The sequence below is a fragment of the Coffea arabica genome, chromosome 3c (assembly GCF_036785885.1).
Source record: "Coffea arabica cultivar ET-39 chromosome 3c, Coffea Arabica ET-39 HiFi, whole genome shotgun sequence".
Taxonomy (NCBI): domain Eukaryota; kingdom Viridiplantae; phylum Streptophyta; class Magnoliopsida; order Gentianales; family Rubiaceae; genus Coffea; species Coffea arabica.
The window spans coordinates 9,437,733-9,454,960 of record NC_092314.1 but is presented as its reverse complement, the minus strand read 5'-3'; the positions used below and the strand labels follow the sequence as shown (position 1 = coordinate 9,454,960).

The 17,228-nt window shown below is 33.1% G+C and overlaps 1 protein-coding gene and 1 long non-coding RNA gene across 2 annotated transcripts; both read left to right on the top strand.

Moving 5' to 3' along the window:
* The first annotated feature begins 627 nt into the window (after positions 1 to 627).
* LOC140037790 (uncharacterized) lies at positions 628 to 3,147 on the top strand. The gene is made up of 2 exons (XM_072082914.1): positions 628 to 2,079; positions 2,215 to 3,147. Exons 1-2 carry the CDS (start codon positions 628 to 630, stop codon positions 3,145 to 3,147), a joined length of 2,385 nt encoding a protein of 794 aa, XP_071939015.1.
* Positions 3,148 to 3,253: 106 nt separating this feature from the next.
* Positions 3,254 to 4,001, top strand: LOC140038043 (uncharacterized). The gene is made up of 3 exons (XR_011841858.1): positions 3,254 to 3,328; positions 3,423 to 3,557; positions 3,637 to 4,001. It is a non-coding gene; the product is annotated as an uncharacterized lncRNA (long non-coding RNA).
* The last annotated feature ends 13,227 nt before the right edge of the window (positions 4,002 to 17,228 follow it).

Below are 17,228 nucleotides of genomic sequence, written 5' to 3'. Positions count from 1 at the left end.
AGAGTGTGCCTTGCAGATAAAGTTCTAACCATTGAGAGAAGGAAACATAAGAGAAGAAAATTGGAACTCTGGCTTAGTTCATGGGAGGCCGATTGTCCATGAAAGATAAACAACATATGTGACCGTGAGCTAGGAACCAATTTTGAGCATCAACTGCAGTCAATTTGCAAGAATTGAAGTGGAGTAGGTAAATAAATTTGTACTTTAGCTCTTATATGATCATGTTTTTGAATACTGAGTGCAGTGAATGCATGTTTGTTGTTCCATTATGAGTTGAATGTGAATGCATGTTTGTTGTTCCATTATGAGTTGAATGTGTTAGTAATGATCAGAAACAAATGTGATGTTATTGTCAGTAATGATCAATGCCAAATATGATGATATTGTAGCTGGTTTTAGATGAGCTGCTGTACTCTGCTATTCATGTTGTTTTAGACATGTTTATCAATGGATGTTTTGATCATGATCTATTTTTTGATCTTTTAAGACTTGTATCAACTCAGTGAATGCTACAATAGTCTTGAGTTCATGACTAGTCATCAGTGTAGACATAAGTGTCTAAACTAGATACAGTTGTCTGTTATTTGCTACTTACATTGCTCAGTTTTGCCACTTTTGAAACCTAGGATGGCTCTTTTTTCTGCTTATGATATAGCTGTTCACTATGAGGAGAAACAAGTGAAAATTCCAAATATCGATCCAATTGGTTACTGTTACCTTAATCTACTATTTGATGTTGCTGAGAAGGTGTTCGGTGAAGTCCCTGGGCATCTGAATAAGTTAATACATATGAGGTGTCAGATTCCTAAGACAGATCGTATGTTTGATATTTCAGATGATGATAGTGTACATGAAATGTTCGAAATGCATAAGTGTGGAAGAATGATTAATGTGCATGTGCAGGATATGGATGTTATTCCATCTTATAAAGCTAATCAGATAAATGAAAATGGTCATAACACTGATTTGAACTTAAGAGAAAAAGGAAAGGACAAGGTATGTGTTGTTGCCATTGATGATTCTGAGGGTGAATATAGTGATTCCAGCTCTGATTCAAGCTGGCTGCACAGCATGGATAGTGACAATGAGAAAGATTTAGATGTTCATAGCGATAGTGGTGAATCTGACATGTCATTTTCTGATTTTGATGACACTGAGGAGGGTGCCTTAGTTCCTTATTCTGAAAATGAAGAAGAAACTGACCCTGTTCAGCAAGCTTTGAAATCAAAACTGTGGACGTACAACCCAAAAGTAGAGATAGAGTTTAAGAAAGGTGAACTATTTACTAATGTCGATGCATTTAGAGCAGCTTTAAAGGACTATGTAATTCAGAAAGGATTTCCAATTGTGAGACTGAAGAATGAGAAGAGCAGAGTCACTGCTGTTTGTGGTGTTGAAGGATGCAAATGGAGAATCCATGCATCACCAGTTTTAGATTCCATGACCTTTATGATTAAGACTTATCAAGGTGAACACACATGTGTGATGGACAGGAAGAACACAGAAGCTACAGCTGACTGGATTGCTAAGAAACTAGTTCCAATCATGAGAATTCACCCCAACATGTCCACCAAAGGGGTAGAAGCTGAGATGATTAAGTATGGTGTGCATCCAAGCAAATGGCAGATGTATAGAGCACTAACTAAAGCAAGAAATGAGATTGAAGGCAATCACATTGAATCGTATGCCAAATTGCCAAAGTATGCAGAGCTGATCAGGAAATACAACCCACAAAGTATCTGCAAAATACATTATGATAGGCCTACTCTTCTTGTTGAGCCTAGATTTCTCAGAATGTTTATTAGTTTCAAAGCTCAAAGAAGTGGATTTGTTGAAGGCTGTAGACCTTTTGTTGGTTTTGATGGATGTTTTTTAAAAGGTTCTTATGGTGGTGTGCTTCTCACAGCAGTCACATTAGATGCTAACAATAGCATTTTTCCTATTGCATTTGCTGTGGCTGAAGCTGAAAATAAAGAAACCTGGAGTTGGTTTTTTCATTACTTTGAGGAGTTTTTTGGGCCATTTACTTCAGAAAGTGGTTTTCATGGTCCTCTAACCTTCATGAGTGACAGGCAAAAGGTGAGCTTCACAACAGGCCTTGAACATTATTCTGATTCTGTTTTGAAGGCTGCAGATTCTGGAATGCTTATGTACTTGTCAATGATTCTGTATTTTTTAGTGTAACTTGTTTGCATGTTTTGGTGATCATTTCAGGGCTTGAATATAGCTTATGAAGAGAAAGTGCCTGTTGCTAGTGGAAGACATTGCTGTAGGCATATCTGCAGTAATTTTAAAGCTCAATTTCCTGGTATTCTGCTTAGTAACTTGTTCTGGAGAGCAGCAAAAAGCTTTGATGTTGCAGGACATAATGAAGCCATGGCTAGCATAAAGGAGTTAAACATAGAAGCATGGAAATACTTGGACAAAATTCCTAAAACAACATGGTGCAGATATACCTTCAATACTGGACTAAAATGTGATCATGTCACAAATAACTGCACTGAGTCCTTCAATGCATGGATAGGTGAGCTCAGAGGGAAGCCTATCTTGACACTTGTTGATGGGCTGAGGAAGAAGTTCATGAAGAAAATGCATAAGCGATATCAGAAAGGGTGCATGCTCACCACTGCCATCACACCAAAGATGCTTGGTAAACTACAAAAAATAGGGCAAGTATCAAGACAATGTGAACTCACTATGGCTTCTACTGATGTATTTGAAGTGGGGGATATGAACAGGTCCTACATAGTCAATTTATCAGCTAAAACTTGTGATTGTGGAGCATTTCAAATTTCAGGCCTTCCTTGTAAACATGCTGCACTAGGGATTATCTACAAGAGAGAAAAGCTGGAATCCTACTGTGAGCATTGGTTCTCAAGAGATAAGTACTTAAAGACATATTCAAGTATGATTCATCCAATTCCTGATGAGAAAATGTGGCCACCTATGCCATATGTTACACCTGTAACAGTCCTGCCTCCTCCATTAAGGAGAGCTCCAGGTAGACCAAAGACTAAAATGAGAAGGGAACATGATGAAGGACAGTCTGCGTCACAACCAAAAAGACATTGCTACATCAAGTGTGGAAACTGTGGCTCTTTTGGTCACAACAAGAGGTCATGTCAAGGAGCACCTGTCACAGAATAAGAAGAATGGCAACAGAACTACTGGCCAGCAGGTGCTATATGTGCTGCAATTGCTACTGAATGTGATTATTTTGTATCAATTCATTACTTACAATTAGCTTGTTCCTTAACAACAGAGCTATAGAAGAGGCAAACCAGGAAGAGGGACTGCAAACACGGGCCTGTCAGGAGCAACTCTTTGGGTAAGATTTTGTTAACTTATTTAAGATTCTGATTGTAACATTTATAGTACATGCCTTGTTGAAACTAATATTACTTGTCAATGTTTACTGCTAGGATCATGTCTCTGGCAATGTTCCAGTTGTACACTCAAGCCAAGGCAGCAATCCTTCTCCTTCAACTCAACCTGCACCTGCAACTGTGAATGTGCATGTGCAGAATCAGAGCACAGCAACCACTTCAAAGAAAAAGGTGCAGTTGAATGAGTAGCTTTTATGATATGCTTCAATAAAATGCTTGAGTGTAATGTTCAACACGTGTGATTGTGCAGAGAGGAAGACCTTTAAGCAATACTGGAGCATCTGCTAGAGGGAGCAGCAAGAGAAACTACTCAAATACTGCTCAGATCACTCAAATTGTGGAACAAGCTGGTCATCAGCAAATTGCTACATTTCAAGTTGCTACACCTGCATCTGAATCCATCAATGCAGCTACAACACTGCACTCAACAAATGTTAGCAACAATAGCAGTTTTAGTATGCAATTCTGATACTATCTCTATAGTTTTGGCAAGTGAATGCTTACTGCTGAAAGTATCAACTCAGTAGTATGCCATTAATTAGGTACATAACAGAGCTATTTTGTACTCTACTGTGGCAGTTTTAGACATGTTTCTGCCTCTCACGACATTGCAATCCTCACCATCTGTTCTAAGTGATTTAATGGTTCAGATGGTGTTTTGAACCTTTTGTGGATTGCTCAGTCATGCTCTGCTATTACTTGCCTGTTGTGTTTCACTTTTGTAGTACTTCAAATTACTGAATTCTGATCAGACTTGTTGTATTAATGCATTAATCTTGTAATACAAGTATGCTTCTGTGACTGTTTTGTTTTGTATTGTTGGTAACAAGTGATTTTGTATTGATGACAGTAGATATAAACAGAACTCTGGTTTGCATTTATATTGTAAACTACAAACGCTGCTGCATACATGATGAAAGGAACTTGTTCCTCTCCTATGTCTTACATATAAATTCGAACTGCAGCTATATCTACTTCATCACTAATGTACATTTCTGGATAGCATCAGCCTATTGACTTCACAATATGGATGAAAACATAAACAGCAACAAGTATGAGATTGATGATACAAAGTATAGCCACTGCACTTGTCAGAACAGTTGGCATTTCCCTTCTAACAGCCATAGACCTTTGTTGCTGTAGGTGCGATTGTAGCACTGAATTGGTGTCATAGTTTCTACTGTTAACCTCTTCTTCTTCTGGACCCTCATACCACTGGAAGTACTTGCATTTTGCACAAAAAAAGTATAATTTGTTGGGGTTGTTTTCAGACTCAGAAATCTTCAATGTTGCCTTTCTATTGCACCAGCAATATTTGTTTTGTATTGTGAAGGATGTAGGAGAGTTCCATGATGTTCTCCTGTGGCTGGAAGAAGCCATTTTCTGATTTCTGCAATATGACTTGAAACTGCCAAACTGAGTATCAAGCAAGCTGTGTTTTGAGCTAGAAAATTGCTGCTGCATACATGAGTCCAGATTCTGGTATTCATTTTGCTACTGACCATCGTTTATAAGCTAGTGCCTTAGTTACATCAATTAGCCGTTAAGTAGCCGTTGGTTTCTCAGCAAATGAAGTTGTTGCAGGTCATCATCTGGAAGCATGTTGTTGCATTTATACCCCCTGAACTTCCTTGTGCTTAATGAAAAAGCCCCTCCCTTGTTAATACTACTTGTCAACTAACATCAGGGCAAATTTGGAACAAATTTTTTATCTCACTTGTACAGCTAATTTTTTAATGGGAATTGAAGCTGCCTGGACTGATTTTGCAACTTAATGTTCCTGTTGAGGGGTGCTATCTGCCATTTCAGAACTTAGAGGGGAGCTCAGTGCAACTGTCAGTAGTTTCAGGGGAGGTTTCTGCAATTTTCCCTAAAACTAAAAAAAAAAGATATGGGTTTGTGCCACTTTTAAGTTCAGATTGCTTTTTTGAATCATAATCGACTCAATTTGTAATAAAGAATAAGAAATTAAAAATATGAAAAACTGCCAATTTACTATTTCAACATTTTTTGCTAATACTAATTTTATCCCTCAACTTCGTTTTATCTTAATTTAGTCCTTCAACTTAAATTTATTGTCTGATTAAATTATTGTATAGTGGCGCCACCAATTGGAACATTTTGTGACACAAAAATCACCGTCAACTTAGGGGTATTATAAGTCAAACAAATTACCATCCCCAATTATATACTTTTTTAAGGTGTACCCTCTATCTTCTCTTGCAAATTGTATGACCACCACCTTCTGAGTCTCCAGTCAATTTCTCCAATGGATGAGATAAACAAAATAAAGGAAGAGCTATTACAATTTAGTTACAGTAATTTCATTAAAGCGATGATACAACTATTTCAATTGGATAAAGGAAAAATAAAAGAGAAAAGAAAAATTTATGTAACACGAGAGATTCAACAAAGTGATGAGATGTCATAAATAACAGCTTGAACTACTAATTTTTGTTTCAATAGCAAAAAGGAAAGGATTAGCATTTTCTATTGACATCCAATGGTAATTTTCAACATGAGCAAATGTTTGTCATCAGAAAGTTCTCACTCTCACTGTTCACTATTTACACCTACAACTTTTTTTTCTCTTTTTCCTAAAAATTTTTTTTCCAAGAAAAAGTGAAATAAGGGAGAGGGATTGTAATAAGATTCTACAGCAGTGCTTTGTACTAGGGATTGGGAGAATTTAGCAACCTTGTGGAGGAGTCGTTTCTATTGAGTTAAGCATTGTTTCCTTTGCAACGCTTCTCCTTGGAAGATGACAGAACAATTTTCTAATCATGAGTCTGGGGGGAGGAATGGGTTGGGTGGTATAGGAGTAGGGAGTGTAAGTAAGAGGTTTCGGGTTCGAGTCCCTTCTGCTTACACTAAAAAAATAATAATAAATAAAATCATGAGTCTAAAATGAAGAGTACACACACTTTTCAACAAAAAATTATGTTTCATACCTACAATGACAGTACAAAACACTGAATGAGTTGGGTATTTTAATTATCATTAGCCAGTTATAAGATCTCTTTTGAAATTTGATTTCTCTCAAGCTCAAGGGGAAGCATGCTGAGATTTGAGAGGAAATTCTACAACATTCTTTCCAAAACTACATAATTAGAATATGTAGTTATCGTCAATCTTATCTGCTTAAGCATGAAAAATGAAATAAATTATCTATATAGTATATAAAACTTGGTTCTCACTATGTGGTGTTAACACACGATGGTCATTTTATATATACTGTATTATAAAATGTCCCAGCATATATGTCGATGGAAATTATTACAGGTTATTCGCAATTGTAAATTAATCACAAATACACACTATTTTAACTTTCCCTCACAACCACATTATACACAACTTTTGGGATGATGCATACTAGGTGATAATTTTCCTTTTCATTTTTTTCAGTCTATTTTTTACCAAATATTACTTTGTTCTAATTTTGTTGAGGTAGGATTGTTTTTAGCATTATAACTTGCAATACTAATTTTCTTGATTGTGTTGAATGTCATTTCTTATAATTCATGATTATGTCAGTCCTTAAGTTTTCATAAAGTGACTTCCTAACAAAGAAAAGGTTGAATTTTCGGATAGTTTAGAAGTTGCACGAAATTTGTGTTCAAGGGCTGAATCTCCTTTTGCCTCATCAATTAAGTACATTACATACACAAGGAAAAGAGATTCAGCAAACAAATTTAAAATTTGAAAAATGCCACATAAACAAAAAAGATAATTTCAAATTTCAAATAGAGAATATTTGTCATAAGAAACCAAAGATACACTGGCAATGTAAATGTTATTCAAATTTATTTAGTGAGTAATTTGCACTATTTTATATCTTTAAAATTATTCTTGATGCTAGCATAAAAAAACTCTCATTCTCTCTCTCATCACCCGCATGCCGCCACATAATGAAGCATTTGATAAATAAATTCAAGTTCAAAAGCAAATAAATCAAAAACCAATAAGGATCAGAGCCATTATATTCATAAACCTAAATCAAGAGTTTGCTAAAAACTAGACATAGGAGGAGGCATTGCCTTTAACAAGAGTTTCTTGTGCTACAATTTCCATATGGCTTCCTATATCTCAAAAGGTAGTATTGGATGCCTTCATAACACAAGCACTTGTACACTGGTATTAGGTATATCGATTTTCTTTATATTAGCTTAATTTTAATTTTATTCTATATACATTAATTTAATCTTTATATCAGACTGCTAGAAAAAAATTGTGTTTATCTTTCTTATTGATCAATTTTGAAACTGAGGCTGACACATAATTTTACCTAAGCATATATATATATATATATATATATATATATATATATATATATATATATATGTATGTACGTATGTACGTACGTATGTATATGTGTGTGTATGTATGTATGTATGTGTTTTTATATATTGGAGCTAGTTGTGCATATGTTATACCACCTAAAACATTTTATTGTGCCATGTATTGTGTTAATCCAATTGGAAGCATTTATACAACTTCAATTAAACTCAACAGAAAATTTAGTGATCTGACTAGAAAATTACATTGCCTAAATTTGGGATGAGCTTAGCCCAAAAAAAGAAACCATGTTTTTGTTGGAAAAAATAATATCACACACTAAACTTTTAGCATGCACGAGAAGTTGACCAGTTGGGGTTTTAATTGCTAGTATATCTGCACAACTATTTGCTTCTCTATAAACATCATAAGTGTTGCTTTCTACCCAGACAAGATCAGGTAGCTTTTACATAAAAATTGTGTCCGGGTATGGAATGTAAAGAATCTAGAAATTTGAATGAAGAAATGCTGGATTAGAGAAAAGGATTTTTTTTTTAAAAATGCATTATTGAACTGAATTCTTGAAATTAAGAGACACGAGATATGAAAGTGGGGATTTTTAATTCCACTATACTATATACAATTTGTAAAAGTTAGTCTTAGTGATTTGCTCAGAAGAAGATGGCTAAATTCTAAGTGATTTACCATATAAATATTAATATTGGGACTTTTTTACTAATTTACTAGGGACGATATTATTTTTAACAAGCAAGCCTTCTTGTTCACTCACTTGAAAGAAAAGCCTTAGGAACCCAAGCCTTCTTAAGAGTATTTCTTTCTTCTTGCTCACTCACTTTAATCCACATATATTTACGTGCAACCTTTGCACGGAAATATCACGCAAATATTGTGGTTTTTCTTTAATTAAAAAATGAACTAATTCTCATTTCACTATCAACTTCAGACAGGTGATGACTTTTGTGAAAGAGAGTTTCAATTAATCAAGCTCAAAACTAATTAAAACAACGGTTTGTCTAACGGGTACCCATGGGATACTTGTTAAGATATATTTCAGGTGTTATATTTTTTAAAATATAAAATTAATTAGAAAAAAATAAATAAATATAAGGGAGGATAGACAAAATTAACTAAAAAAGTATATAAATGCAACAGAGAATAATAATAGGGAATAATAATAGGTAATATGTGTGTATATATATTTGGTAGATTGGATGAATACTAGTTATATTACAGAGTGCTCTAAGGGCACCCGATAGAAAGACCCTTAAAACAATAGCCAATCATAAATTAGGAATTTTAGAGTGTATCATCAACGAAGATGTAACAGAAAATTGAAACTTGTTTTATACGGAAAGCACTTCTACCCAAATTAATTTGTCAAAACCTCTTTTGCTTTTTATCAATGGTTTTTTTTGAATGGTGCTCGAAAGATATCCATTAACACATTTAAATTTTATCTAACCTACCATTTAAATAAACATACTAGCAATTGTTGTTTTTCCTTGTATTTATACACTTTCCCTAATTAATTTTATCTTTCCAAAAATCAGACACTTTAACGGGGCACCCATTAGACAAGTCCTTTTATTAATAACCAATTTAATGCAAAGAATTATAGAAATCAAAACTCTAAATCATCAAACCAGTAAAAAAAAAAACCCAACGATTAGATTAAACTATGGAAATAAGAAAGCTTGGCTTCCAAAAGGTGCAAGCACGACATTCCACAAAAATGAAAATGGCAACGACCGAAAGAAAGTACAAAGTTTCTGCAGAAATTATTAGGAAAAACATTCAAGAAAAAGGTTACAGCAAAGTGATTGCTGTTCATGGCATATCATATACAGCTATCCCTAACCAGAAATCACCACTTTAATGAGATGCCATGAAGATGATCAGGTTGCAGTAACTTGTGTGAACTTGAAACTCTCAAGAAAGTCTCTAAATCATCCAAATCCAGTCTGGAGAGACTTTCCTCAGAATTTACTTTCTTTTTCGTTTTATTTAATAAAGGAACCAATTCTTATTTGCACTATCAACTTCAAATTGGTTAATGACAAGCCTTGGTGCAGAGGTTGCACGGAAATGCCACGGATCTTAGAACTTCTGCGAAAGATAATTTCAAATCAAACTCAATACAGAAAACGATGATGTAACAGAAAACACAAATCAAATCAGCTAGGAAAACACTTTTAGCTTTTTGGTCTAATGGTGAAAAATCCAACCTTCGCTTTGATACAAGAAGAATTTCTGAACTACAAGTGGCATCCTTTCAAGGGGAAGTGAGGAAAATAGACCAAAACATACAATAAACCAAAATAAAGTCAAGTCATCGATGTCATATTTGATTCTAATATTTATGCAAATGATCCTTTATGAATCATTTTGAGGGGGAAAATAGAACAGAAATCCCAATGGATACAATAAAAATTGCATACACAAGGACCTTACCTTAAAATTTAATAAAAGACAGCTTCTCAGCCCGTAGCCTCGAACCCATCTCTAAAACTCTCATATTAGACAGCATAAGATAAAGAAAAAATGTATATCAAACTCATTGATTCTACTTACATACCAATGAAACATGTTGAGGTTTATTCTGAATATGACATTACAGTCAATTGGATTTTATTTTTGAGAAAAGATTAGGTTGACTTTTACTCAATCTTATCAAACTCTAGTCGATATAAAAAAAAAAAATGTAGTAATCTAAACAGAGGCAATAAATTGATAGAGCTAAAAAAGCTTTCCACACACACATATTAAAAAAAATGACCTGGTCACTTATCCTGGTCTCAGTATTATCATGTGCCGAGATTTTCTACTCTAAATTATCATTGAGTTTAATCAGAATAATTTAAGTCACATTGTCTATTCTATATATACACTTCCTCGTTTCATTTTGGTTGAGAATTTAACAAAGAAAGAAGAAAATAATGGCTAGCTCTTCCATTGAACTCAAGCAATAGGTAGGTAAACCCTTAAATGGTTCTTATCCAATGAAACTTTGTTATTTGTACTTTTTATTTCAAGATCCTTGGTGTCTTAGCCAATTCAAATGATCTCTCCCTCTTGCTGCTCACCTGCGGACATTTTATTCAAAGCTTATTTCGAAAACGAGGGTTTTCTATGATTTTGTCACAAATGTTAATAACCATTTTGACAGAAAGTCCAAAAACTAACTTTGGTTAAAATGAGTATTTGGTGTGTTAGAAAGTCAAAACCTTTGTTCTAAAAATTGAGCAAGCAGTAGCAAAACCTTACCACTACAGCAACCCCTGGCTCTATTTTTTCGACAAGAAAGTTGTGCTTCTGAATTTGGAATAATTTCCTAATCTAATTAGGGAAAAGGAAATAAATTTTCCCATATGTGTATAATTAACAAGAAAAGGATGCCCAAAGATGCAAATTCTTGTGTTTGTTTAGTCAAAAAGTTATGATTTAATTGGTTAATAATGTTAGTAGGTAGAAAATATTGTATATTGAACTTCTTTTTTCCTATTTAAAATATATAAACACAGGTAATAAATATAAAGTTTTGCTTATTAAAGAATTGTTTACATAAGAAGGAAGCATAAAATGTAATAAGTAAACTTTTGAATTCTAAATTCAAAGGTGTTCTAACTTATGTCGAAGGTTAGGATGGAGGAAATACCTTTAGGGGGAAATTCTACAATCCATTTATTATTTTCAACGAAACCATTTCCTCAATACAAATCCAATACATAATTTCCACATAATTTGTAATGATAGAGCTTGCTACATAGTAAACTTCATCTCAAAATGCTTGTAGCCTGCTATAATAGGTTGTGGTTATCATTTTGTATAAGACAACTATGTGCTACAATCCATTTTGCTTATCTCTAAATCATCTAAATCTAGTCTAGAACAATTTAAACTCTGTTCTTGTTCGCTCAAAAACTCATTAATCCCAAGTGGATATTCCAAATTGAATTTGAATGCTTAAATTTGCTTGTATCCTGGTCTCATCTTTTAATTATCCAACACGGAACTGAGGTATCACAGAGACTTTTCACAACAATTCACATTCATTTTTTTTAATTAATAAATGAACCATTCTCATATGCACTAGCAACTTCAAATTTGTTAAAGAAAAGCCTTGGTGTAGAGGTTGCACGGAAATGCCACGGATCTTAGAACTTCTGTAAAAGACAATTTCAAATCATTGGTCTGCCTTGTTGTGAGATATGGTCAAAAGCATGGTAAATAACGCTTCAAATAAGCCAAATAATTCCTTCACATACACACACACACACACACACACAATTTGTCCTTCACAAGTATTATTAAGAAGTTTCTTTGTTTTTTAGGTAAAATCCATAACAATCTTTTTACGAAGCATTTTAGTACTATACATATTTCAAAATGGCATGCTAATTTACTACCAGCCTACAGCATGTCAACTTCTGTGAAATGAAGATTAACAGAAAATTGGACCCTGATTTATATGGAATGCACTCCTGCCCTAATGCGTTAAAATCTCTTTTGTCATGCAACTATTAATGTGATTATTCTAACTAATATTGGGTATCGTACATGTAATGATTACAATAAGCATCTTCACTCATAGATTCATTATTCGGATATCTAGAATTCCAATTAACCGACAAAATGTACATGAGATTCTTTATAAGTTAATTAATCAGCACTGTGTATTTCTTTAAGCCTAGTTACATCCTTTCTCTCCCATTTTATTCTACTCTCATTTTCTTTTTAAGTATTACCTCTTTGAAAAGAAAAAAAAAAGCCATAAAAAATGCACTAAAAATGAAAAAAGTTGGACCATTTAATATTCGCTTAAAAAATTGGCTTAGGACTAGAATTGGTTGGTAAACAGAAAAATAAAATAATTTTAAAGTAATAAAAATATTGAATTCTTTCTTATTTGTATTTTTTTTAAAAGAATTGCTCTCTCTCTCTCTCTCTCTCTCTCTCTCTCTCTCTCTCCTTACCTTTCTATTTTTCTCAATATTAATAAGATTGCTAAGAAGAAAAAAGTAATTCTTTGACTTTTTCTCTCGATACTAAAAAAGAATAGAGCCACTTAAATTTTTATTATTTTTATTATACAAAGACGAATGTACTTTCTTCTAAAATTTTTTAACTAAGTTAATTTAATAGTAAGATAAATTGTCTAAAAATAACTCTATGGGCCAAATTGATAATAAGACTATAGTTTATGAAGGTAAAACAATAATAATTTTAAGGTCTAGACATGTCTTTTTACTTGAATTCTAGAAAGACTGAACAGAATAGATAACTTTTGAAGAATCATTGATCAAACTCTTGGACTTCATGACGAATCAGATATTGAAAAATTCAAAATCAAATTTCATGTTCATGAGCTCAAAAATAAAACTACTATCAACAATCAGTGGATTGAGTTTGCCTTAAGTCACAATGTCAAGAAGCTTTCTCTATATGGAAGGTTTGATGAATTGACACTTTGACTGTTAGTCTTGATAGTAAAATGACTAAAAGGTAATATTAAGGGGGGAAATTGATAACGACACTAAATGTTAAGGGGAGAAAGTGATAATAATCCTATTCAAATATAAATTATACCTTAAGCATTTTAAACAAAAGATGACAGTGTACCAAAAATATGCTCCATTCCGAATTTTAGGAAAATTATAAGGATATACAAGCAAATACCATAAGATGTCGCAGTCATCTTGTTCTACAACTCCTTTTTATCCCCCAAATATTTTGGCTTTCCGCGGATTTTCACTGGCAATACATCTTCCTTCGAGATTTTGTAAAGTGGGAAAACAATAAAGGAAAGTGGAGTAATATTTTGTCTCGTAGGAGATTAGAAGAGAACAGATTTCTAGGGGACAAATGACACTAGGATATTACCAAGAGGGTTTATTGTAATCAACCTTGGTTATCTATAAGGATGTTAAATCATCATTATACTTTTCTAATTTAACCATGTAAACAATTATAGTTCAAATGAAAATGAAGTATGTTCAAAGTACAATTTAAAGAAAAGCAAGCATCTAATGCAAAATGAGAATTGTTTTTGTTAAGCTTTTGGTGTTCAAGAGTTTTGACTTGAATACCATTAGGCAATAAACAAGCTTAGTTGCATGGCTAAAAATAGGTTAGACAATTATTTAGGTTTTTACTTGTACATCTCTTCCTTAGGTACAAATCTTTATCGGCCAGAAACAATACAAAATCAGCCTATTACAAGAACTCAAAATTAAAATGAACTCCGGAGATCATTAGTTCAGCCTATTACAAGAACTCAAAACTAAAATGGACTCAGGAGATCTTTAGTTTTGCAGGACAATCTCTAATAGCAAATCAATGCTTCATATGCAAATCCATATGAGAAGAATAATCTGGCATGATCCTAATTTATCATGGTTATCAGATTTCTCTAGATGTGATTGCATGAATCATGAAGGTTAATGATGAAAGAAAGCCATGCTTCTGAAATATACCAGACTTTCATCGAGTAAATGACTGGGATGTTTGATAGGGATCTCAAAATTGTGTTCATCCAGAAGGAGAAAATGAGAAAAATTATAGAACTCGTTCGTGCGTTAGAAGTGCCAAATTGTGAGTGAGACTTTTTCTGGTTCACTAAAGCAAAATTTTGTGCTGCCTTTTATTTCTATTACTAACATCTATTTATTTAGCGAAGGGTCCATTAAACTATTCGCGATGCTGAATTTGTTAATTGGGTTAGTTAAAGTTATGAAAGCATGTTCACAAAAATTTCAAAGTTATGAGCATATAATTTTACTGCTTTAAATTAGAACAATGTAATTTATTTAAAATTCGGGAAAGTAAGCAAGAAAGTGCCGGCAAGAAGAAACAATGTAAGGGCATAGGAGAGTTGGGGAGGAGGCCTTAATTTAGTGATTAAGGTTGAGGTTCCAAAAATTAAAAATCATAAGAAAGAAAACATAGGGACATGAGAAAGTGAAGATATCTGTTATCTATTATAGATTATTATTTTATACATTATAATCATGTTTCTTCTTTTTCTTTTTTTTTTTCACTGCCTAATATACCTTAAATAATTAGATTTCTCATCCGCCAACTATTAACCACAATGCTATCTAAAATATAAGTCCTCAATTTTTGCCAATTTTATTGCAAAACCGTTTCTTGATACTGAGACTTTAAATGAAAAGGATAATTTATATTTGGATTTAGCAAGAATTTTGGTTGAAGTTCCTGGCGAAATTACAATTCATCCCCACAAAAAAATGCAGAACTGAAAGAGGAATATTGAATGTGGTTTCTTTTGTGCTGAATCTTGGATTATACTGCATTTATTTCGTCCTCATTCTGCAGCTGCTTATTCAACGTGATATCGACATTTGCTGTTTCAGAATTTCCCAAGAAAGTATAATCTGATCAAAAAATCTTTCAATCAGCCAAATATTCTAACTTTTTGTTGATAATCATGGAGCAACAGCAAGACATGGGATAACTTTAGCGGTGATTTTGTACCCGCGTGACCAGAAGTGTGGAGAGGAAAGCAAGGAGCTATGGGGGACGGGAGGGGACAGGGGGCGGTGCAGTGGCGATAGCGATGGCTATGGCGATAGTGGTGGCAATAGGTGAAAGAATAAAAATGTGACAGTAATTGATAATTTTTTATGTTTTTATAAGTCATATTTGAAATTGCATGCGTTTTTTAAGTTGTTTTTTTTTTAAATTATTTTTGAATTGTTACTGTAAACTTCAAAAACAACAATTTTTTTAAAAAAATGGTCAATCCATATAGAGCCCATAACTTTTCTAATATAGTTTGTAGTATAAATTTTGGTCTTGTGTGGCATCTAGTAATTTTTTTGGGTTGTAATAGACAAGAATAGATCTCCAGATCTGGTCCGTGCGAGAGATGTGCGAAATGGTTGGAATATGTTTTTTTTAACATTTCTTTTTCTTTTTTTGCCTAAATTCTTTGGATCATAGCATAAAATTCTGTACATTTGGGTAAAATATAACAAAGTCCCAACATAATAATCATCAGCAAATTCACCTTTAAATTTCTCACACGTAATTTGGAGATCTATTTGAAGTAATTCGCAAACATCTCAGACCCATATTTTGAACTCAATTTTCCCGATTTATGGAGCTGTGGAGTAACTAATCGAGTTGGCCCTGGTATCTTTACAAGACTAGGATAGAAAATTTTACGAGCTTACAAAAATGCACTTGGTATGCACGGGGACGTGGTTTTTAAAATTTTGTTGTTCTTGTATTTCTTTTGTAATTTGAATTCTTCATGAAATTTTGTTCGTTAATGTTTTGCAAAAGAGAAAAGAATGAAGGAAAAAAAGAAAATAACTACCAGTGTAACTTACGCCACATTTGATACTATTGAAGTTTAAAATCTGAATTCTGAAGTGTGAATTTAAGTGCTAAAAGTATTAAATTGCTACAAGGTTATATATATTTGATATCTGACTGACTTTGTATAGTAAATTGCAATATCGCGCAAGTATGATGATTTTATCTATAAAAAAAAATCTACTTCTATTTTTGCTGAAGAGAAAGAAAAGTGTGTATTTGTGAGAGAGAAAATAATGAAACAATTGAGAGATCATATTTAAATTTGCGTATTTTTGTACGTGTGTGTGTGTGTGTTAACAAAAAAAAATGTGTATTTTGTGTGAGAACATATACAAGAATGGGATGTTTGAGAGGAATGATATGTGTAGCTAATTCAGAAAATTCGATGAAAATTTTTCACTTAAAATTTTGAACACAAATTAAGTAGTATTTATGCATTAAGCGACAAGGTAATTTTATTATCAAACATGCTGATTTTGAAAAACTCTCAATAAATTAATTTTTAGCATTATGTAGAGTTATCAAACACGTCCAGAGTTGTTAAATTATTAGAAGCACGTATTGAACATTATCTTTACATCAAAATGCTTGAAGTTGAGTTTGAAAGCAAAATATCCAATTTCCCAGGAGAGGTTGTGTTTATAAATCAGCAGACTAATTGGAAATTTTGTCAATTTTCCTTGCTTTAGCTGATCAAAATTGAATACTTTTTTCTGACTTCGAGAACCTTTCCAATTAATCAACATTAGAAACTTGGATTAACTCCACTTTTCACCTTTGAACTTATATTACTTCCATATATATTTGGCTCGTTAAACTTTAATTTTGGACACTTTGTACTCTAAACTCTTAATTTTGAATACTTTGCACCCTAAATTCTCAAGTTTATCTCATTTAAATCTAATCAATAATTATGTTTGCAAAATTAAGGAGATTGAAAGTGATACAAGTTCAGAGGTATACAGTGGAGTTTGTCCTAGAAACTTGTACTATTCACCAAAACCTGAGAGGCAGATGTTCCACACCAAATACTTATTTGACTTTTTTTTTTTTTTTTTTGCACAATAACAACATCTTCCTTGCTCTTAGACTAGGGGGGTCCGAGTGAGACAAAATGCAATGCACTCTCTAGATTTGAGTCTTTTTTTTTTTGTTGATAAAAACAACATCTATCCTACTCTTATATTAAAAAAAGTGAGGGAG

Bases quoted from the DNA above. Each gene is read 5' to 3' on its own strand.
- LOC140037790 (XM_072082914.1), top strand. From the start codon at position 628: ATGGCTCTTTTTTCTGCTTATGATATAGCTGTTCACTATGAGGAGAAA. The intron at 2,080-2,214 runs GTGAGCTTCACA...TGATCATTTCAG, and splicing joins TCATGAGTGACAGGCAAAAG to GGCTTGAATATAGCTTATGA.